General features: G+C 39.7%; 1 protein-coding gene across 1 annotated transcript; it reads right to left on the reverse strand.

Annotated features, from left to right (window-relative positions):
* Positions 1-2,550: 2,550 nt before the first annotated feature.
* On the reverse strand, positions 2,551-19,701 carry LOC137282580 (retina and anterior neural fold homeobox protein 2-like). The gene is made up of 5 exons (XM_067814352.1): positions 19,623-19,701; positions 8,941-9,061; positions 8,077-8,200; positions 7,429-7,501; positions 2,551-6,019 (listed from the first exon to the last, which is right to left on the reverse strand). Exons 1-5 carry the CDS (start codon positions 19,672-19,674, stop codon positions 5,739-5,741), a joined length of 651 nt encoding a protein of 216 aa, XP_067670453.1. The 5' UTR covers positions 19,675-19,701; the 3' UTR covers positions 2,551-5,738.
* Between the last annotated feature and the right edge of the window lie 5,592 nt (positions 19,702-25,293).

Below are 25,293 nucleotides of genomic sequence, written 5' to 3' on the forward strand. Positions count from 1 at the left end.
CAATCACCCATGGTCATGTTTAGATGATGATTTAATCGATTGCATGCGACGGCAGTGTAGCGATCGGCAAAGCAGGCGGGTTGGGTACATATATTAATGTACTGTGAAGCGTTTCAAGTCGGGGTCATCTCAAAATATTTATGCTTTAAAGAATATATTTAATCCTCACAATGACACGACGACTGTGAGTGTGTGGTCAGTTCCACACTGTGATGACCTGTGGACAAACCTTACGTCCACATTCTAATAGTTCCGTATTAAAAAAAACGATCTCGTTGTACCTTTCATTGCACACTTATGAAGTGGAATAATTATATAATCATGAGAAGAAAAGTTTATATCCTAAATGAATGTTCAATGAATATTCAGGTGTTGTGAAATTTTCATTTACGCTAAACTGATGCCCGACATGCGCGCGTGTTGCTCACATTATGATACCAGTATGTAGTAAAACCGTCTAATCGTTGATACATTCGGGACACTATTTCAATGGTAAAGCCATTCATTTTATGTTTTGTCTAAAACGTGTTGAATTCTGATCTTTTGCACATCGAGTGGAAGTAAGGTTAGATATATACTAATCAGCAAACTAGTGTCGTATTTTTCCGACGTCACAAAATGCACAAAACATGCCATGACGTCACCTAAAATGTCGCATTATTTTCAGTTATTTCATTACATTTTAAAATGTGTCTGTTACTCCGTTAATAATGATGCAAAATTAATTAAAACAATCAAATCTACACGAGCAGGATAATATGGGAATCTAAGAACTAAATTATGTATCAGATAGGTCTCTCATGTAGTACATTGGCATCTTTCCTTACAAATTGTGAAACTACCGAAAGGTATCCTCTCACATTGGGGAACTTTGTATTGGAATAGATTGGTTCACAGTGAACATGAAGAAAATATACTCTGCGTATCCACAGCAAATTCTCTCCATGTGATCTGATTTACATTCACCTAGCATAATTCATTGCGGAGTTATTGCCTTTTATCTTTATACGTGCATGACCTCTCTGTCGACGTTTGACGTCATAGATGAAAATCGATTTCTGACATTTATTGCAGGTCAGTTTTGATTTTGTGCGTATGACGATATGCATTAACATATAAATCCATTTCATATACACTTATGTCGTTCAGATATCAAGCTGTATTTTCTCCGCTCATACTTTCCGTAAAGATGACAAATCAACAAATTCGTAGCAGAGTGCTTTTATTGGTGTACGATAGAAAAGGAGAAATTTACTGTTTTTCAACGCACACAATAGTTTTGGAAAACATTTAGCAGTGTCTATTTCTCAAACCCCCGAGGTAGTCGCAGTTGTATTTATACCAACGGATAAGAAATTAAATATTCTACATTTATGTGTAATGTTATAGCCGTACGCAGATCGAGGACCCCACAAGCGCAATTCTCGCACAACGTTCACTTTTCAAACCCTACGGAAATGTGCGCCTGAAAAAAACTCGGCATCCAGGGGGTTAATCGAAAAACTAATAAAAACCCGTATCATTGTGATCAGAGGTGTTTAATGTCGTTTTCTGATCGAATAATCAATGCTTGTTCTGAGATATTGTCGATGAATCGAGATTCGCTGAGACGATGAATCGAGATTCGCTGAGAATGTATAGGAAAACACATTTAACGTCAAGTGTGAATTTTCAGCCATATTGCAGATTGATTATAAATCACGTCACATATCATGTCTATATAATATTTCACCCATAAATTCAATTGTACAGTTCAACACCATCTTCCTTACACGAATCCTTGAATTCCCCATACAAACTGTTTGCCTACTTTTGTTGCATACAAGTGCTCATTCCTAGATTCATCACAATATGATATAGGTTCTGAAAGCGGGGCACCATGACTGACTATTTCTCTTGGTCAAACTGATAAAAAGAAAACAACAACAAGAAAACTGTCAAAAAGTTTTTAACTACTTACATGTAACATTTATGCATGTACGTTGCTCAAAACACCCAAAGTTTCCTTTAAAAATCCGGCATACTGGTGTCTGTGAATGCGCCATTTTGAAAAAAAGTCGCTCAACAGTGATGTCATCCGTATGCCAACATTGTTGCACATGTTTGGTATTTTCATGGAGGTGAGTTTATGAATGAAAATACATACGATCAATCTGTCCTGCTCCTTCCATTTTCAATTTGTGTGCATAATTCGCCATTTCGCAAACTTTTTCGCGGAATTATCCACAGCATTATTGTCTTTTGATTTGGGACTAGACAGGAGACCAATTACGTCATAATCAAAGGGCAGTAACTCTGGCCTGTTTAGCTTGGCAAACATAGGCCTCATAATGGCATAACATTTCAGTGCTTATACAGTGTAAGAAGAATGAGTGTGTATTTAAGCAATTAAAGAATTCCATTTTGGTTCGCGTTTTCAATGTTCCACGAAATTGTCGCCCTTAAACGTAATACCACTTCATCCATTCCCAGCCAGCTAATTATAACAACAGAGGTTGGTTGTATGTAAAATCTTTATTACAAATCAATAAGACACTTAACTGACCGGTCACATTGCGGATTTGGCACGAATGAATCCACTGGTCTCACTTTCTAACGAAAAAGTGGGAGTTAACTTTCAATACAAAAACATACACTGAATACCGAACACATAACACATTGATACCATGTACATATTGCGTATTTCCCATTGGTGCAGATTGATATTAGAACCATAAATATGCAGTTCTAATAAAAAAAAACATATACGCTCACACAAACTCTGTAAAAATATAACCCAAAGGGAGCCAAAGTGGTTCTTTACTGCATTTTACATGAATTTGGACTACGTTCTAGTTGTTCTCCATTGTCAGAGGGAGACTGGGTTGGGTGTGATGGGGGACTGCGGGCTAGTGGTTGTGGGTTGTGTTGAGGCACAGTCTGTCATCGTGTTTGGATATTTATTGTGCATCATACCAGAATATAATTATTGCAGACAGGGTTGTTGTGTCAGTTAAATGGAATGTCTGATGTGGTTCATACCTGAAACGTTTGCCTTTTAAACAAAACCAGCAATGGCATGGCGTGAGTGAGTGAGTGAGTGAGCATTGGATTCTTTGGTGAGTAAACGAGCGTTGGGCTGATAGGTGGGTGAGAGAGTAAATGAGCGGACATTGAATTGATGGTTGGGTGAGTGAGAGAGTGAATAAGTGAGCGAACATTGGGTTGATGGCTGGGTGAGTAAGTGAACATTGGGTTGATGGTTGGGTAAGTGAACATTGGGTTGATGGTTGGGTGAGTGAGAGAGTGAATAAGTGAGCGAACATTGGGTTGATGGCTGGGTGAGTAAGTGAAAATTGGGTTGATGGTTGGGTAAGTGAACATTGGGTTGATGGTTGGGTGATTGAGAGAGTGAATAAGTGAGCGAACATTGGGTTGATGATTGGGTGAGTAAGTGAACATTGGGTTGATGGTTGGGTAAGTGAACATTGGGTTTATGGTTGAGTGAGTGAACATTGGGTTGATGGTTGGTTGAGTGAGAGAGTGAATAAGTGAGAGAACATTGGATTGATGATTGGGTGAGCAAGTGAACATTGGGTTGATGGTTGGGTGAGTGAGAGAGTGAATAAGTGAGAGAACATTGGGTTGATGGTTGGGTGAGTAAGTGAACATTGGGTTGATGGTTGGGTAAGTGAACATTGGGTTGATGGTTGGGTGAGTGAGTGAACATTGGGTTGATGGTTGGGTGAGTGAGAGAGTGAATAAGTGAGAGAACATTGGATTGATGATTGGGTGAGTAAGTGAACATTGGGTTGATGGTTGGGTGAGTAGACGGGGGAACGGGACGTGAGTGGAACGTCGGGCATAATGCAATGACGAGAAGCCTTGAGCACTCACATTGCTCTGAACAACTATAATCTTAGGTTCGCATCCACTATCATTGATACCTGGTACCCCAAGGGTGGATTCAAGAGTACCCCTAAGACGAGGAGCCAGCCGTACCAACCTTTGAAGAAAACTTATCTTCAAAATATCCTGATCCCCTGATACAACGAACACGTGGAATGATACTATCAATAACAGAGATCCCGCGAATATAGTGTTACTTGGCAAGTGTCTCATAGTTTTTTATACATATTGTCTAAGCTATATGAGAGGCATCACCCACTCACAAGTAACTGAGGTCTCACAACATTATAAACGCCAACACAATGATTCATAAAATGATGACTTTACACCGGTAACAACGAGTGAGTAAAGGGTGACATCTTTGACATCATGAGCATTGCAAGGTGATGAAGTGATGACTTCACACAGATAAGGAAGAGTTACTATAGTAAAGGCTGAGATCTACACTTATTATTCACATTGCCATTTTGCAATGGTGAAAGCGGAGATGTTTGCCTTAATCCACATTGCCATATTGATGCAGGTCAGAAAAGATTAGTGAAGGTTGTGGGTTTTGACATCATCACATAGCCAGGTGTCAAAGTGATGACCTCACACCGGTAAGAAAGTTAGTAATGGCAGAGATTTTTTACATCATCCATAATGCCATATAACAAAGTGATGACTTCACACAAGTAAGAAAGGGTTAGAAAAGGCTGAGATCTTTGACATTATCCATACTGCCATTTTGCAATTGTGATGATTCAATACAGGTCAGAAAGAATTAGTGAAGGCTGAGAGGTTTGACATCATCACATTGCCAGCTGTCAAACTGATGACTCCACACCGGTAAGAAAGAGCTGGTCAAGGCTGAGATTCTTTAAGTCACCCGAATTGCCACAAAACAAAGTGACGACTTCACACCGGTATCAATGAGTGAGTAAAAACTTAGATCTTGGACAACATCTACACTGTCATATAACAAAGTAATGACTTCATCCCGGTATCAACGAATAAGTAATAGCTGCTATCTCACTCCCATGGGTCATCTATTGATAGCACTGTCTGAATAAAACTACTGCCACGTTCCATGTGTCCGGAAACTCTCCACGTTGTAACCGGTGTGAGCAAAAAAACTTCCAGAACAGTTCTTCAGAACCATACTAATTCTGTGGTAGCTACAGCCCTGTGAAAAAGTATGGGCTTTACGACCCCCTGAGTGTTGAAGTCGGAATGATGAACAGGTACTTTGGCAGAGACAACGCGAAAAGATTCCGGACAAATCTAATTCAAAATGACCAATCGTAAAACGCGTCGTCCAGAGTTGTCACCCTTGGACAGGCCAGGAAACAATGACAAATGATTTGAATGGGGGACACCAGAAATGGGCTTCGCACTTCGACATGACGAGTCAGCGTCTTAACCACTAGGCTACCCAACCGCCCCTAGCTAACAAAGGATACTGACAGTCGTTTCAGCAATGAGGAAATTTATGTGACTGTGTTTATAAGACTGCACTGGACGTATGGGGTTGAATCGTGTGTGTGGCGTCATGATTCATAATGCTGCTGTGTATTCGCGTAGCGACTATACAATTAGTGTACAGGTATATACAATGTATGCACTAACACATACAAGTAAGGCACGTCGAAGGCACAAACGGTGATGCACAAGCGTCACGATGCAATATCAGTGACCAACAATTCAACACTAAACATTTCCATTTAAGTCATAATATTTACACATTTACAAAATTTCCACATTATGCAAGCATCGTGCGATTTCCTGTGATCGACGACCAAGGCACTTTATATTATATTCCACAGTCCCGTAGCTTAATAACTTATTATATACACACAAAGCTGGAACGTCTACGTGACGTAGGCGAGAGGATTCCGACCTTCCGGTCTCGTTCGGGGCAGTTTGAGACCCCCGCGAAGGTCGGTCATGTGACAGGGACCACGTGACTCCGGTAAAGTGCACCCTGGTGGCGGAGACCATGAGCAGGATGGGGACCCTGGCATCCAGCCTGCGTACCAAATGTATCCCCCGGGGAGTGTCCAGGGACTCCAGGGCGAAGACGATGGGGGTTGGTCCCTCAGGGGTGGAATGTCGGTCACTGGAACTGGCATTGGTTTTCTCTCTTCATTGACTGAAATGGCAGCGATTGAATGTTATGATTTCATTTGATACGATGGGCCTGTTCACAGGGCAAAGGTCAATCGTCAGATTACGTTAAGCAATGTTGGATAGGGATAGTTGGACTCTGTAGTGGCACCTCATGAGGAGTGGCGGCATTTCGAAAACGTGACTTTTTGAAACATGCCTTTGTTAATCCATCAATAGGTGGGTACCCGGAAGGTACCCAACAGGGGCACATGGATGAATAATTGATTGGTTTGTTTTGCTGCTTTGTTTAACGCCGCACTCAGCAATAATCCAGCTTTATGGCGGCGGTCTGTAAACAATCAAATCTAGACCAAACAATCCAGTGATCAACAGCATGAGCATCGATCTATGCAAATGGAAACCTATGACATGTGTCAACCAAGTCAGCGAGCCTGACCACCCGATCCTGTTAGTCACCAACTACGACAAGCATGGGTTACTGAGTACCAGTTGTAACCAGATCATCAACAGTCTGGATGAATTACATATAAATGTATATATAGCGCCATACAGTGCCATTCTCATTTTTACTGTTATTATAATTGATTTTATTAATGCTGAGGGGACCGGTATTGATCTGGGTTAGGAATGATCTTCATCAACCCGTTCTTATCATAGGTGGCCAGTAACGGGATCGGCTGGTCAGACTCGCTGACTTAGTTGACTAATGTCATCGTATCCCAGTTGTGTAGATTAATGCTCATGCTCTTGATCACTGGGCTGTCTAGTCCAGACTCGATTGTTTACAGACCGCCGTTGTTTTTTCACGGAGATAATTCTGAGTGAGGCGTTAAAAACATTGACCAGATGAAGGTTTTGACACGCTGCTGCGGTTGGATGAGGCACTAATGGGAGGAAGAGGCAGATATTGGACGACGAGATCGTCATTTCGTTCAACTCTCTCTTCAAGCATAGGATCCTGGGGTCATAATCTGCTCTTTCGGTCCATTTTGGGTCAAAATCCCCCGAAATGAATTGCACTCTAACTCAAAAACAAATTATTGTGAATGACCCAAACTAACGTCAAAGTAAATAGGAAAAACACACCAATTCTACAGAATAATGTTATAATTTTTGTCAACAAAATATCAAAGTTGTTTAACAAACTATCATTATTTTCATCCGATTTTGCATGATTAGTGACATAGGTGTAGCAACAGCTCAGGTAACAGCCAGGAGTTGCGTTTTACGCTGCTTTTAGCACTATTCCAGCAATATCGTGGCGGCGGACACCAGAAATGAGCTTCACACGTTGTACCAATGCAGGGGAATCAAACCAGGGTCTTCCACGCGACGAGCGAACGCTTTAACCACTGGGCTACCCCGTCACGACTATTCTGCTCTTAAAGCGAACGTTTTCACTTTTTTTACTTTTTCAAAAATAACCTTTACCTTCAGAAGGAGACACGCTGACTTTAGGAGCGACCCCTTTCCTCCATTTTGCTCTTCGGTTCTGGAACCACACCTACAAAGCAAAAATTATGATTAAAATAATATTCTCGTTTGTTGTCCCACCTAGTTGCAGTTTACTATAATGAGCTTTCAACAAAATGAAATGAAGTTTGGTTTTAGGCATAGCGGTTCGAATCACTCTCCAGACATCAATTTTAAAAACATAAATTAATAATGATAAAAATAATAATTGATAATAAAATAGAAACCAATCACTGTTTTTATACGTTATGATTGACATATCTTTCAAATTTGAAATGTGATCCCAATCCACGTGATTTCAGGTCAGCAGAAACTTATTGTACCTTTTTTACAATATGTTGCGCATAAAACGTTTTCAAATACATTAAAGTAACTAATTTTTGCAATGTTTGGTCTTATTATGGGAGGTGCATGGGGTAGAATTGTAGAATGTTTGACATGTCTTAGGAAATGGACTATCTCTATGATCCAAATATCAATCAGGAGCAAGGTCAGTTAATGAGGATTCTGATCAGCCAATCAGGTGATAGGACCGCTCACAAGGACTCCCTGATCACCCAATCAGATGTGAGTTCGTTTGCATGCCGATTCTCTGAACAGTCTCACCTGCACGCGTGTCTCGTGAAGCCCCAGTCTCTGAGCGAGTTCTTCTCGTGTCACGACATCCGGGTAAGGAGCTCGACGGAACGCCTTCTCCATCTCCTCCAACTGATACGGTGTGAAGGTGGTCCTGGAGACGAACACAGTCAGTGAGTGAGTGAGTGAGTGAGTGAGTGAGTGAGTGAGCGAGCGAGCGAGCGAGTTAGCGAGCGGGTGGGTGGGTGAGTGAGTGAAGCCACCTACAAACATATTTCTAAAGACGTGTCATCAACATAAAGAAAACCATTATTCAAAAAGGTGTTGGACACAATCTTAACTTGGGGCGATGGGGTAGTCTCGTGGTTAAAGCGTTCGCTCGTCACTATGAGTGTCCGTGTTTGATTACTAACGTGGGTACAATATGTACAACCTTTTCTGGTGTCCCCCGCCGTGATTTTGCTGGAATATTGCAAAGGCGGCGTAAAACCAAACTCACCCTGAATCTCTGTACATGTATACTTTTGCTAGAAACAATTGATTGATTGAAAATGGAGAAGTAGTTACAATGAGTCGGTAGATTCAGAGCATGACGAACTCTAGACTTGTTTATTAAGGTTTTTACAGAAAAATTATGTGGTTCAAGAAACGTGAGACAAGAAAGTCAGGACGACGAAACAGTTACGATCATAAGTAGGGAGAAGCTAGATTCCATCCCTTGGTGTATATTCTGGTGTAACAAAGGGACGCAAATCTGGACCATGATTTGCAGGGCCCTTAAGTATTTAGTGTGAATGTTAACTGAATTTCATGGGAATGACAGAAAATGACAATGGGTAAATATTCCAGTATTTCATTTCTAGATATGATGATGAAGATTATTTTAAACTGTACCTGTGACGAGGCTTTTTGGGTGTTTGGTTGTGATTTTTATCGTTACTGTTTTCCTCGGTGTCTTGTCTGACGTCATCATTTGAATCCTCCCATGTGCGCATGACAAGAAAACTCTTTCCTCCTGAAACAGCAAACAAGGCCAGAATGCTTTAAACACATACCTCAGCACGTAGACATATTTCTGAACACATGAGGAAGACACGAGGTACACTTTTTACATCTTTCAACTCGTCACTTTCTCTGAAAAATATTACTCGTCAATTTAAATCTACGTCAGTATCCAGGTCTCATGAAAATAACTCCATCAAGGACACGCCAAAGGTTTGGAATATCTTAAACTGTCTATTTCCACTCTTTGTTTATTATTTAAGGCACCAGATTGGCACTAAGTCCCAGAATTACACGCGCGTAACAATATTTTATTGCCATGTCCAAAACAAATCATTTTTGACTTGGCCACGTCCCCTTCATCCATGTGTCCAGTGTAAGAATGAGTGTAAGAACGAATGTGACTGAATCTACAACACATTAACACGTGCTAAACTTCCCAAGCTGTCCAACTGAGAGAAAAAAAAAACCCACAAAAATGTGTTCCTCCCTCGTCACTTTCTGTTTATAAAAAAATAAATATGCAACCCTACCGCCCTTGTCACTTTTGAAAAAAACCTGCCCCAGAAAATGTAATCTTTTATACAGCCTAATCCAGAAGGAGCGTACAACAATTTTCAGTTTCAGGCCTGAAACGGCATCTAGACTTGTCAACTCATTCTAAACTTGAATGTCCTTGACCCGTGAAGGTTCGGGGTAGAATAGACCTTCAGCAACCCATGCTTGCTGTAAAAGGCGACTAACGGGATGGGATGGTCAGGCTCGCTGACTTGGTTGACACATGCCATATAGGTTCCCAATTGTGCAGATCGATGCTCATGTTGTTGATCAATGGATTGTCTTGTCCAGACTCGATTATTTACAGACCGCCGCCATATAGCTGGAATATTGCTAAGTGCGGCGTAAAATTAAACTCAACTCATCGAAGTCTTTGACCTGCCAAATAAACGTGGTCTGTCATGGGGGGAAAGCGAACAATGTGTTACAAGTTTAATGGAAACAAAGCCTCTGAAAATGGAAACATCCGTCGATATTTCAACTGAAAGAGCACACGGGCTATGTCCAAAGTCTGTGAGTCCACCCTTAATCGTGAAATTTTCATTCTTTAAGACCCGTGAAGGTCTACCCGGGGTAGAATAGGCCTTCAGCAACCCATGCTTGCCATAAAAGGCAACTATGCTTGTAGTAAGAGGCGACTAACGGGATCGGGTGGTCAGGCTCGCTGACTTGGTTGACACATGTCATCGGTTCCCAATTGCGCAGACCGGTGCTTATGTTGGTGATCACTGGATTGTCCGGTCAAGACTCGATTATTTTACAGACCGCCGCCATATGGCTGGAATATTGCTGAGTGCGGCGTAAACCTAAACTCACTCACTCACTCATTCATTCTTTAATGACAAGGCTGCAGTGCTGGAAAACGCGCGTAAAATCCTTATGAGTACGAAAGAGTGTAGGGTCTGACGACTACATACAAAGAGTATGCCAAATCAGATACAGACTTTATTCCGTTCATGTAGCAGGCCAGTGACATTAGTTAGATGGCAAACCTAAGCAATGATGTTATTATGATGTTATTATGATGTTATTATGATGTTGTAGATGGCAAAGTGTTTGTGCTGAATGATGACGCGGATGGACAAATAGGACAACGAAAAAACTGGAACATGAACGCCAGCGAATCATCCATTTCAACAAAAGAAATCACCGTGGATTCGTACGCGCAATCATAGACACAGCATGCACAGGACACCGGCCACGGCTAACTGAGTATGATTTTACGCCGGTTTTAGCAATATTCCAGCAACATCACGACGGGAGACACCAGAAATGGGCTTCACACATTATACCCATGTAGGGATTTGAACCCGGGTCATCGACGTAACGAGCGAACGCTTCAACCACTAGGCTACACCGCCGCCCCGCCATGGCCTAGATGTTAAACAAGATGAGCATAAGACAAACCAGATGTTAAAGCAATATGTGTCTGGAATGTTCATGGACTTGTGTCTGAAATAATTTGCCAAGACTTTGTAACATTTGTCCAAAAAATTGATATTTTTCGGCATGCTAGAAACCATGTGTTCCGTTTCCAAATCTGTTTCGGAAAACGATTACGATAATCTGACACTAAGCGATGCCAAATATTTGTCCAAACCTAGAGGTCGTTTTTACTGTGCTTTTGTAGACTTCAAGAAAGCGCAGTCTATGTGGAAAAGTTACCGTACTTGTTATTAAGGAAAGGTTGTCATGGCAATATTTCCGGATTTTGGAAAGTATGTACACAACTGTTAACGCTTCTGTCAAGATCGGAACTTACCAAACACAGTCAGGTGAAATTGGTCATACCAAAATGTTTGTTTTAAGTAGACACAAGGCTGTTAAATATTGAATTAAATTAATCAGAATGGGTGTAGATAGATACCCATATCAATGTTATAGAAAGTTGAAAGATCTGGATGACAGGTAAAAGGACTTGGGTTTCTGATACCCGACACATATTGTTTGCATGTGGGTATTCACACGTATGGTTATACGAAAATGTTGGAGATTTTTAAAAATTGTTTTTTGTATGCGTTTAAGCAAAAATTAGTGAATTGGCAAGGCAATGTGATGGCTTCACATTTGTTGAGAAATTATAGTATTGTAAAATTGGGATTTAGATTGAAGAATATATTGAATATGTATTTCATGATAAGACGTTACTGAGGGTATTTTCTAAATTCCTATTTTCTCGACATAACTTGAATCTTACTACAACCAGACGAAATGAGGATACTGAAAGACAGCACACTTTATATAACCATTTCAACAAGGGGAAAGTCCAGGATTAATTTCATATTTTACTACAACGTCCACAATTTATTGATTTGAGATTAATATATTCAAAAATTTCGATGGCAATTGTGTATGGAAATCTCAAATGATAAATGTGTTGAATTCACAAAATAGACATACCGTTAAAGCAATAGCAAACTTTCTTAAATGTGTATTCTCCAAAAATGTTTTTAAATACAGCTTTTCGATTTTCTTAACAAAGGTGTTGTAATAACAATTTAACATGGGTCAGTTGTCCAATTCTAAAGATATAATCTGTTTTTTCTGTATGTCCTTTTTCAGTTTATTTCCTCGGGTCTTCGGGTGGTGGATTGCTCGTCACACTCAATACCCGGGTTCGATCCCCCGCATGGATACAGCGTGTGAAGTCGATTTCTGGTGTACAGCGGCGTAAAACTAAATTCACTCACTCACTACTAGAGTCTAGTCGAGAGATTACTGGATGTCCATCTTTAGCTGTCAGTACAATAATGGTTTATCCTGCGAATAAAGTGGAGATAACCTTAACAAATGGAGAATGATGATTATGATTATAATGGTGGTGAGATCATTAATTCTTTGATCACATATAATGTACGTTTCAATAGAACATGAAACAATAATAAAGAAATTTTAAAAAGTGCAAACCCCAATATATTGATACTTGCATTATCCTCGTTAATATCCAACAAAACACAAACCATGAAAGACAAAAATACGAAAAAGTAGAAAAAAGATAAACTGATGGACGCAGTAAAAGCAATGAATGCTGAGAATGATAATATACATCAGTCCTCAGAGGGGCGCATCATTATAGGACATAAATAAAAAAAAAGTAATGGATAAATAACTAGCAGTACGAACTATTCCTAAATGCCTTCCAACAATTATCTACTGCCTGCGTATTGATATTAGAGGCCATAAATGTCTATCTTCATGACAGTGTTCGTCCCAAATGATACAGCTAATTCGCATAACCCTTGGTATGTACACAGCTAATTTTAGAGAAAATTGCTCAAGTTAGGATCATTAAAATTCATTTTCAACAAACAGAGATATATTTATTATTCAAATAACCCAATCATAAATAATTTCACGATTCGTATTTAGATCTCATTGTATTTGCCGATGAGTCACCGAGCAATGCTTATTGTCTATTGGATAATAAATGCCAATTTCATTTCATGATTGAAGGGTCTGAAATTGACAAAACGAAGTACCAAGCACACGGGACATTCACACGTTTTTAATGCAGCAAATCACTGCCATTTTAAGGGTTAATTGTTCAATGTTTGCATTTTTTTCATAAGTTTGAAAAGATTATCCCTTGACATTCAAAGAGCTTCAGGGGCTATGATTAACATTTTCATTATATCATTCCGCAGACGGAGCGATGAGCTGAAATTATCTTGGTGAAGTTGAAATTGAAATGTCAGCGAAAGTATAGTGCATAAACAGTGTCATTATAGAATGATGAATGGGGTGATAATTGCAAATTACTGAAAGGCATTCGTGACTGGACGGCGCATGAATTTAAAAGAGAGACATATCCACAGCGAGGTATGGAACTAGCCTTAGATCAGAGTGAGTGAGTTTAGTTTTACGCCGCACTCGACAATATTCCAGCTAAATGTAAATAATCGAATCTGGACCAGACAATCCAATGATTATGAGCATCGTTCTACGCAACTCAGATACGATGACCCGTGCCAACCAAGTCAGCGAGTCTGAGCACCTGATCCCGTTAGTCGGCATGGGTTACTGAGGATCAGTTCCATCGGGTCGCTTAAATCAGAACGGACGTTTCCCGGGGTTTGCGCCAATGACCATGAAGATCGGGTTAGAATTCATCTTTAGAATCATATTCTTGTTGTAACGGGCGATCTAAGGTTCATTTGGTTGATACGCGTCATCATAGCGTAGATCCATATTCATGGTGTCAATCACTGGATTGGCTAGTTCATGCATGGTTATTTATAGATCGCCGCCATATAGTCTGAATACTGATGGAGGAGGCTTCAAAACCAACTGAACCAAAACAAAGTAATGGTAACATTGTTGATTACTAAGGTAAAGTGTCTCAACATATTGTGCTGGAAGGTATACGCGCGGTAATAACCGCGCGCTTTAACCACTGGACTACCCAGCCGCCCCTATAGCCTGTTTGATGAATTTCACTTTAAACAAAAAACAATTAAATAAACCGACTAGAGTGAAATTAAGAATGCGAATCCTCGTGTTTCTACCTTCGCCAACTGAACGTTCGAATATCAGAATTTTATTCCATTTAGGATAAAAGTTGTTTAACAAACGATGATAGTTTAAAATCGCTGTTGCGGGCTCATATTGACTTGTATTACTATGGTGTAAGCGCGGTAGAAACAGTACACGGAGGGTACGTGATGAACCAGATGGCTTAAACCAACCCTCCTTGTTCTCGGGGTTTCATTTAATGCACATAACCCCTGGTCATTCAAACCAATAATAGCAATTTCAAACTATACCGGTTCGATGGTCAAGGTACACTTACGAGGATTTATTCATAATTTCATTTTATTAAATTTACCGTTTTGTTTAAAGTGAAATTCATCGGTACGTTATTAATAACTGTTTACTTTCTCGTTTTCAAACATAATATTGTATTAGTATTAATAAACATTGTCATGTACTATGACTTCTTTATGATATAGTGATACAAGCTGGTGGATTTGAGTGTTAAAAACAAGTTACATATTATATGTGTTTGTTGCAGATTCTGATCGTACCATTAACAGAACTATGTTATGATATATGACAGTTGCTCGAAACGCCAATTAACATTGTGGCAATTTAGAATGAGAAAGTAAGCGAGCAAACCACCGTACATGTTCTAAGAGAAAATTTGATCTGATGTTTCTGCAACTTTAGATGATGCCGCACGTGGCAATAGTCCTGCTATCTGGCGGCAGTCTGTAAATAATCGAGTCTGGACCACACAATCCAGTGATCAACACCATGAGCACTGATCTCGTCAATTGGAATACGATCGCGTGTGTCAACCAAGTTAGCGAGCCTGACCACCGGATCCCTCTCACGACAAGCATAGTCGCCTTTTATGGCAAGCATGGGTTGCCGAAGGTCTGTTCTACCCCTGAACCTTCATGGGTCGTAGGCACTTTAAGGGAACAGACATGAATGGGTTACTGAAGATCATTTCTAATCGGGATCTTCAAGGGTAATAAAATAAGAGGGTCTGTTTTGAGAATATGTATAAAGACTCCCTACTATGATTAATAAAAGGACACAATTATGGACACATGGACAATACAACAGAGGAGAATGCCCTTTCTGTGTCACTAAGTGTAAACAATATCATCTCGGCTTATCTCGCGTACGGACCGTTCATAATTAGGGTGGGTGATGATGATTTTAAGGAGGGGTCACCCATATTGTTCTGGGGAGGTAGGTTGGGCGGCACAGTAGCAAATACGAAAGAACCGTGTTCGTTTTTTTATGCTTACTACATAATCAGGTACAGATGATTTTTTAATCCTGTGCATAGCATTTGAAAACACGAAACCACGCTGTATGGTCCGGTGATAGTTTTTGTTTGCAGATATTTCTTGTCGGCAAAATAAAATGTAATCTTATGCTCTACACGCACTGCCACGCAACCGTAGAAACTGAGACACACCAGCTCCACAGACTAAAGCTTAGTTAGTGTGGATATACGACGTTACTTTAATAGAAATGGATAATTCCTCTTTAATTGAAAAGGCGCCCCGGTGAGATTGGAGATAAAATCCACACTTGCCTCATTTTGCGTTTCAGTATTGTAGAAAAAAAACCTGAGCGGGAGGGAAAATATAGACTTACAGCTAGTATACGGACATGAAATGAACGCATTTTACCGAAAAAATAGTTGATAGTAATATGGTGAAATATGATGATAATATGATGATAAAATATGATTAGACTTTCTCCATTTTCAGTAGAAATGTCGACTTGTCACATTTCTAGATTTGCGTGGGCTTTCTTGGATAAATCTGTTTCGGGGTCTGTGCGACAGATTGGGGAAAATAATGCGAGACTATCAACTATCAGTTTCACAATGAATGACGCCGTTTTCCCCGACAAAATATGATGATATGGGCTGTTATTTACTGACTTCAGCCTGGTTCGGTCAGCTGGCTATCTTCTAGACCTTATAAATTCCTCGACCAGCAAACTTCGAAAATAACGATTTGTAACTGCACGACCTCAGACCTTCTTTAGAGTCAGTTGCATTTGGCAGTCAACGCCTTTTCTTTACATGGCACATTTTTAATAGATGAACTCATTTTAACATAATTTTGCGTTTTCATAATACAACAGAGGTGAATGTCCTTTCTGTGTCACTGTGCTTTTATTACAACATAATTACGAGAACAGAACCGGAGTACCCGCATCATATTAACAACCATTGTCGATTGCTCAGCCTTGTCATTTGTCAAGTGAACATCATTAGTTGAGCGCTTGCCTCACGGTGCGCACGTGATTGCCGTGCGTGTTTACACAGCCAGTTGAACAGACAGCTGTCCGGCTTTGTCCGCAGGGCAGGTGATAGGGGCGGGACAGGGACTGAAAATGGGCGTGGCTAAAGGTCTAAATGTCAACCGAATGTGGCCACTATCTTGGTCCTTTTGACAGCTTTTATGTCCGATAAATCAGAGCAATAAATATCGTAATTACCAACACTCAGCCTGAATCCTCAAGTAAGTGTTTAGTCAAGCTCTTATCCAGGTATGTAAATTATTATGTAGAAGATTAAGACTTCGCTTTGACCATCTGCTAAACTGATTTGAACCTTTAAACGTTAATGTTGCGACAAGGGTAGCAACTTAGAATGGAGGTATATTACAGAATAAATAATACAACTCAAAATATGTTAGAGCGGATTCAGTTCTTATACATGACTACAGTCCATTTGCCATGTCATACAGAATACCAATAGTACAGATCTTCTAAATGGCAGTCTCTTTCGTTCAACGCTTTAGGTGATTTAAATGGTATTCATAAGAATATTTTTGATAAAAAAAGGGATATTTCACGCCAAATAACAAATATACTTAACAGACTTTGAACTTAAGAACATATCCCAGCTGTGTGGTGGCGGTCTGTAAATGTCTAATATTAAGTAAAGATGTACTGACATATACACGCCATCGAATGTCATCTACTGACAGATAGCCTCTGTTTAATTATATCATACCTCTTTTGTTTGTTTTGTTTGTTTGTTTGTTCTCATTTCTTGAATCGTTCACACCTGAACAAATTTGATTGCTTCATTTGATTGTTGTTTAATGTCCCAGAAATATTTCAGCTTTTGGCGGTGGTCTGTAAATACTCGCGTATGGACCACACAATCCAGTGATCAACATCATGAGTATCGATCTACTCAGTGAGGGGATGATAACATTAAATTTTGTTAACTAAATCAGCATGCTTAAGCAACCGTTAATCTTCTTTGAATGACATTTTAAAAGTTGGGAAGTACAATATAGAACGCACTTTATGTATAACAACTTCATTTATTCATGTGTGTGACATCTTAGTGGGTAAAACGCTCGCTCTTCACACCGAAGGCCCGGGTTCGATTCCCATTATGGAGAGAATGCGTGAAGCCCTTTTCTGGTGTCCCTGTCTTGATGTTGCTGGTATATTGCTAAAAGCGACATAAAACACAACTCACTCACTCACTCCCTCACCCGTGAGTGTGGCGTTTCGATATGGACTACGTACCGTTGTGAAGTAGGAACTGCTAGTCTCAAACGACAACCATAGGGTTTCCACGACCTGCTAGTGATATCTAAAATTTCTGCAAGATTTACTACATGCGTTGTACAACAAAAGGACCTATGAGAAGTATTAAAAACGTGTCAGTGTTAATGTAGGTTAATAGTGACCGATATAAATGAACTCCTTTGCATGTCACAGTATTACAGTATCACAGTATAGATATCAGTTTGCGTGTGGAATGCGTCGTCCCTTTGATTAACAGTATTATGTGGTCGTGCAAATATTGCTGACATCTTCATTTGCGGGAAAGCGTTCAGATAATTGTTAATATTAAATGCAATGCAATACACGTAAATTTTGTGCGACAAAAAGTCAACAATTGGTTCACTTGATATTTGCTCCCGCATACAAATACTAATTACGTCATAATTAATAATCGTTAATGAAAAGTGATATTTACACTCCTATTAATGTGTGTTTATTCAACGCAACGATCGGCGTAGATTGTATTCTAAATCGGAATATAGGGGTTATTGTCGATGATAATATTCTGAACAAGGCAATTTAAAGACCAGGAACAGTTTCGGGGACTTTTATGTGAATTTTAATAAAAAAAGAAAAAAAAAAGGTTTCGTAAATACATCCACGAGCTTTGCTGTCCTTTGTTCATTCCATTGACAATACTGTTATTCAGGCAGAACCTACACGACAAGTGTTTAAACATAATAATATATGTCGTCTTAATTGCCATGCTGTTGGATGGGCACTTAACAAAATACAACAAAATAATTAAGGGGGCTTTTTAAATGTATTTTCTTTTTAAAAAGAAAGGAAGGTAAAGACAATGACCAAATTAAGACTTTAACGACATGAAAGATCGATATAACAGAATAACTTATGTCACTACACGTCAACAGTGACCCGCACTTAAGTAAACAACTTAGTGCTTACTGACTACCCGTGGACAAGATGCCTATCTGTCAAGCTGAAACGCATACAGGGGCGTCACGTACACGTACACGTGCACGTACACTCAGCTAACTCACCTTGGTCAACCAGGTTCTTGTGAGGTGAGAGAGGTCTCATACATTTCGTAGTTTTCACAGTTTAATTTCCTATCCACTGTCACAATAGGTGTATCTGTTATCACATCTTTGGCGCTAAAATTAATATTGTCTTTGCGTTGTTGTAAAATTATAGACACAGAGTGGTATTGATAACGGCGTTAAGAATACTGCTCTAGGTAACGAACACACATACACTGGAACACACTTGTGTCTCTATAAGTACAGACGTAGTTCACAAAAGAACATATATCCGGATTAGGTGGGGTCGGCTGAAGCATTGACGTAGAGATGTTGTGTTCATGGACAGTAAACAAGGAAACAAACAACATACATAAACAATTTAATCTTCACTCATCACAAACCACTTATGTTCAGATAACTGAATCTCTGACATAAATGACAGATTGAAATCAGAGTTGAATGTATTGATATATGTGTGTTAGACACTATCAGTATTTATTCCATTTCGAAAGCATGAATAAATTAATATTTAATGATTAAACAATTCAACAGATATATCTTTAGAAATACCGAAATATCATTGTTGCGTTCAAATATTCGGCTAAGTGCTAGAATGATTTTGAGAAATGTAAAGAAAATAATTGATTTTTTTTCTATAATTGTGAAAGTGAATGAATGAGTTTGGTTATCGCCGCTTTTAGCAATTTTCAAGAAATATCACGGCAGGGATACCAGAAATATGCTTGTACCCATATGGAGATCGAACCTAGGTCTTCGGTGTGAGAAGCGAACGCTTAAACCATTGGCTTTCCCCACCACCCCTAATTACGAAAGTAATGATTGATTATAGTTAATTAAAATGAAGTGGAATGAGCTGATTAAATTCACAATGTCTTACAAAATTAAATAAATTAATAAGTCATTACATTATCAGTTTTTAGAAGGTTCATAAAACTATTCAAAATTACATACCTGCATGAGAGTCGTCTTTAGACGTCTGAGTGTCGGTGGGTGACATGTCCATAGTGAAATTAACAAGCCACTGCGCTGCTTTCTGCACTGTAAACTCCGGAGCCTTCCTGCAATAGACAACAACTAGGAAGTTTCATCAACTGTCCACCTTACCATTTATACATCACTGTAATAGCAGGGGAGAAATCATTGGCTGTAATAAACGTCTATTAGCGCAATTGAAGCCAGTCGCACGAAGAATGACAATAGATATTAATTGGTCATAAAGTGCTCAATTACAATTTCGTCACGTCGGAAGTGGGGCCTGCTATATCAGAGCGAGGCTCGCTGAGTGTTTGACGTGCTCGCTTAAATAAATACCGACGTCATGACAGTTTGAATTCGGCAAATAAAGATTAAAATAGAACCCTGATTGCCCTAGCGAGAGTGGTTTGCGTCATGCCGGTCAGGTGGTAGCGGGTACATCGAGCCTGCACGCGCAGGTCGCGCCCTGACGTCACTGGGTCGAGCGAGGGACACGCTAGCCATGTTTTAGACTCGTCTCTGGGTATTTAAAGATCGGAGTCATTTATTCGGTCAAAAAGTCCCTCAACAAATTTCCCATCTGCAAATGACTAATGACTGCAACGAACAACCTTTGACACGCTCCACGACCTTGTAACTCCATGATTGACGCCTGGCTCAAGAGCGTGGCACATCCTATTGAAATTAACCACTTCAACTGGACAATGATAATTTGTGTGATAACACAAAACTACAGCTGATCATAGAAGTCAAGTTCTAACGATTTGCCGCCTTGTTTGTGCTGCCATTTAAGTTACCCGCATAGCACAGGGAAGACCGACTTAATGAGAACACATTAATTTTGATTTAAATATTCATTTACAAGCCCTTAGCCTCATAAAACACGTCGGATAAGGCACGCTGAATTAGCAATTGTTGGATTAAACAATTTCTCTGTCTATTTTTGTTGAGAAATTTATTCATGAAATCAAACCCTGTTGGGGGTAAAACATGTGCTTCGTCTCTCGTTCATTACTGGCCTCATTAACATAGTGGATGCGTCCTAAAATAATTAACATAGGAAACTTTTAATTCGTTTTTTTTCACTCTACAGATATTCTTCGGATCCCCATGAACAATATTACTGTTCATCTGACAGTTATTAAACCCTCTTTTACTCGAATTCCTGGGATCAATCGAAGATATGTGATGTGGTCGTATGCAGTTCTGGACAAACGGAAAACTTGTACTAAGCAATTCCTATTTGTATCATGTATGTCGACTTCATGATATTCGTGTCAACGTCGAGTTAGTCAACTTGACTTTTCGTCGATATTGCCAAAACTACTCTAGGTTTCGCCAGAAAGAATGGAACTTTCGCGGGAAACCAATGATCAATCACTTTCGATTTTAACGAAAGCATATCGTTCCCTCTGGTTTGAAATAGTTTCCCTAGTAAACACTTTGTCTTCAGCGGTATAAAGTGAGTGAGTTTAGTTTTACGCCACTTTTAGCAATATTCTAGCAATATCAGGGCGGAGGACACAAGAAATGGCCATGTTGGGATTCGAAACCGGGTCTTTGGCGTGACGAGCGAACGTTAACGCTTTAACCACACAGCTAGCTCCTGAAGTTGGAGTTGATGAGATTACATTTTTATTTCGATGTCTCTCTCGAATGAATTTGTTGATGTTTTTTCTCTTACTTTTCCCCGTCCCGTGCATTTCACATTGATTGGTAATTAGTTATTTTCTTTATTAATTTCTACTGAAATGTTTTAGTGCCACAGTAAAAACAATTACCAACCATGTACCTATTTCAGACTTCCACCTACAAATATAACAATATATTCTATATAGAAGAAGATTAATCGCCTGTTTAATTCGTGACTATTGTCACAATATTTCATGTAACTGACAATAGTTTTGGGCAACTGTTATATAAAAGCCGGCTTCGTAAATATCCATTGGCTATATTTTAAAATAACCCTTTTTAATTTAAATAAATTATACATGTGTTTGTAGAGGCTATAATCATATATTTTTCTGAACTATATGCAGCTAGGTTCCCAACTTAACAAGACAATATGGCAGAAGTATTTTGTATTATACATGGTACCATTGAAGATCCGTATTAGCGCTGGGTCCCGTCTCACGAAGCTCTCGTAAGCCTAAGATCTCGTAACTTTTCTCGTGGTATTTGTACTTCCTACGTTACGAGGAAAGTTACGAGATCTTAGCCTTAAGACAGTTTTGTGACACGGGACCCAGGTCTTCATTAACTCATGGTTGCATTAAGACACGACTAACGCTTGCTCAGGTAAACTGACCTAACACTTATCATCGTCTCCCTACTGATCGATGCTCGTGCTGGTGATCACTTTAAATGTCTGGTCTAGACTTGATTATTTACAGACTGCAGCCATGTTTAGCGCGACCTTAACCAAACGAAACGATATGATATACGATGAATTTTCTACCTAGTTAAAAGTGTCATTTATGTAGAAGAGTGAGTGAGTTTAGTCGCAATATTCAAGCACTATGGTGGCGATCTGGAAATAGTCGAGTTTTGACAAGACAATCCAGTGACCAACATAATGATCATCGATCATTTGGGATTCGATGACAAATGTCTGACCACCCGATCCCGTTATTCGCCTCTTACAACAAGCATAGGCCACTGAAGATCAGTTCTAACCCGGATCTTCGCAGATTCAATATCGACGAAAACATCATTAACGTATATAAGCACCAACGCAGATGACAAACGTATCTTTGACTGTGGCACGAATAGGCTCCCGTAACTTTCCATAATGCAGCATTTTTTCCTTTTCTAATTAGCCCCACCCCTTTGCAGACTGTCGTTGTGTCTGTGTAGTTGACCAACGTGCCGTGGTATTGACCCACGTTGTCTGCCATAAGCTGGGGGTAATTTTCAATGAGTCATCAAAGTGGGATAAAGCAACTGGCCTCTAACATGTTGGTATTTTGCAGATTCACTTCCAACCCGAAACATGGTGAAGTTCCCATAGTGTTTGTACACTGCGCGTTCGGCAGATATTTTTATTGCAACTTGATATTCGTGGGAATTTGTGAGAAACGTAATCTTTAGTAAGACAATCTCTTCCAGCCCGAAGAAAACATTTATTTGAAAAAAAGACCCAACCTACCAAACATAACAGCCCATAAAGCATTAAGGAAAAGCAAACAAACAAAAACAAAAAAACAGCCCATAAGGCATAATGACACTCCCCAAAATAAATAAATAAATACACATAATTGCATAATAGAAAGCAAGCAAACAAGTAAAAATGAAAGGAAGATAAAAATTAAACAAGAAATAGACAAACCACAAATCAATATAAGCAAAAAAGAAAATAAACGGACCATAACCTCAAAAAATAATAAAAATTAAACATATATACAAGCAAGCCCCAAACAACAAAATAAAACTAAAAATATCAACAACCCATGGCCACCTTAAAACTAAACAAGCAAAAGACAAACACACCTACGAAAATGATCCAGCACATACCCTTGAATATTCTTTGATGAGTAAGTTAGTGTAGTGTATGATTCTGGTGAATCTGGAAACATAATCGACGAAAGTGAGATTCGAACCCAGACCATTGGTTTCCGGCATCCCAGAGGGACAAAATTCTGCACAGCGAATCGCGTTACCTTGGACACCTGTTCCAACTGTGCTCCTGGTCCAAGATTTTCGAAGCTCTCTCAGCACTAAGAAGGTCGTAAGTTAATGTTAATGTATGACACGACAATCGTAGCACTAAGATACTCGTAATTTAATGTTGATGTACGGCACTCACTACAATCTTAGCGCTAAGAGAACTTCGAAAATCTAGACCTTGATCCTTATCAGAAGAGTGTCTCGTATGTCAGACAAGGAGAGGCGGTCACACCACCAAACATACGTGCCCGACCATCCAACCGAAGAATCGGTACTGCATAAGAGCACAGCATGTTAATCTGGTGTACCTTGCCTTGGCACTACCCTTAAAGAATTGGTTAGAATTGTCTTCAGTAAACCATGCTTGTCGTAAGAGGCGACAACCGGATCGGGTGGTCAGGCTAGTTGATTTGATTGACACATGCAATGTATATAAATAATTTTAGATTTGTTTATATATTGTATATACTATTTTACGTACAAACGTCATTTCATCTGCTTATAATCTTTCTTTATACTCTTCTGCGATATTTATATGGATTCATTAACCACCAATCCATTGTACTGGCGTATTTAAAAAATATTTCTTTTATGTTTTAGTTTTGAATTAGGGAAAGAAAATGTATGTAAATGTTTGCCAAGCAGTCTTTGAAATATCAAACACAAGTAAAATAAAATGGTTTTATATGCTTGACGAAAACTAATAATTCAAAAATATTTTTAAAAACACATTTATGACGAAATGCAAACAGTGTAGTTAACCAGTTGTTATTCTAACCCCGTCAGTTTCGATGATCGGTGCTTGTTCTCTTAATCACTAGATTGTCAGGTCCAGACGCGAATACTAACATACCGCCGCCATAAAGGTGGAATGTTGCAATGTGCAGCGTAAAACAAACAAACAAACAGAACGTACTGGCACTCACTCAGTATCGCTATTTACTTCAAGAAAGTTTACGGTCTCTCCACCGTTCGAGGGGAAAGGTTTGGATGTCGACGAACAAAATTCCATGGCGACAACATCGTCAAACTCGAGGAAATGAGTCATGACTACGGCTGAGGGGACATAGTATACATCGCGACATCTGCTTGCAACAATTGAGGAATATAAGAAAAGTAAGCCCCAGTTAACGTTTTGGATGTGGTGAAACAAACGGTCGCATTAACACTTCACAAAGGTGTATTCAGAGTTCCCATGAGACTTTGTAACATCACGAGAGGTACGTGGCTAATCAGTACAAGCGTCCTCTGAGTGAACGAGTTTACGCTGCTTTTAGTAATATTCCAGCAATAGTGAGTGAGTGAGTTTAGTTTTACGCCGCACTCAACAATATTACAGCTATATGGCGGCAGTCTGTAAATAATCGAGTCTGGACCAGACAATCCAGTGATCAACAGCATGAGCATCGATCTGCGCAATTGGGAACCGATGACATGTGCCAACCAAGTCAACAAGCCTGACCACCCGATCCCGTTAGTCGCCTCCTACTCTTAAGCATAGTCATCTTTCATGGCAAGCATGGGTTGCTGAAGGCCTATTCTACCCCGGGACCTTCACGGGTATCCAGTAATATCACGGTGGGGGACACTAGGTATGGACTTCACCTACTGGTGATGGGTATGTAGTGATGGGTATGACAAGCGAACGCTTTAGTCATCAGGGTACCCCTCCGCTCCGCGTATTCGGAGCGTTATCATGGGTGTCGAAATTATCACGAACTTCTATACTATACTGTTATTCGTTTCTTTCTCGAGTGCCGTTTTTAACGTTGGTGTAGCTTTTGGTTTGTTTACTTGTTGCTTAACGCCACACTGAACAGTACTCCAGGTTTATGCGAGGATCAGTGATCAACAGCATGAGCATCGACCTGGTTCGTGATGGAACGTGTCAGCCGTATCAGTCCCATTAGTCGTCTCTTACAACATGTATGTGCTGCTGAAAATCAACTGTTACTCGGATGTTCTCGAGTTGGTGGGATCG

Source organism: Haliotis asinina, chromosome 4, assembly GCF_037392515.1.
Source record: "Haliotis asinina isolate JCU_RB_2024 chromosome 4, JCU_Hal_asi_v2, whole genome shotgun sequence".
Taxonomy (NCBI): Eukaryota; Metazoa; Mollusca; class Gastropoda; order Lepetellida; family Haliotidae; genus Haliotis; species Haliotis asinina.

Coding starts and splice junctions, on each gene's coding strand:
- LOC137282580 (XM_067814352.1), bottom strand. CDS start 19,674: ATGGACATGTCACCCACCGACACTCAGACGTCTAAAGACGACTCTCAT. Junction 9,062..19,622: donor TAAAGACGACTCTCATGCAG/GTATGTAATTTT, acceptor TTGCTGTTTCAG/GAGGAAAGAGTTTTCTTGTC. Junction 6,020..7,428: donor CAGCGTGTCTCCTTCTGAAG/GTAAAGGTTATT, acceptor CTGCCATTTCAG/TCAATGAAGAGAGAAAACCA.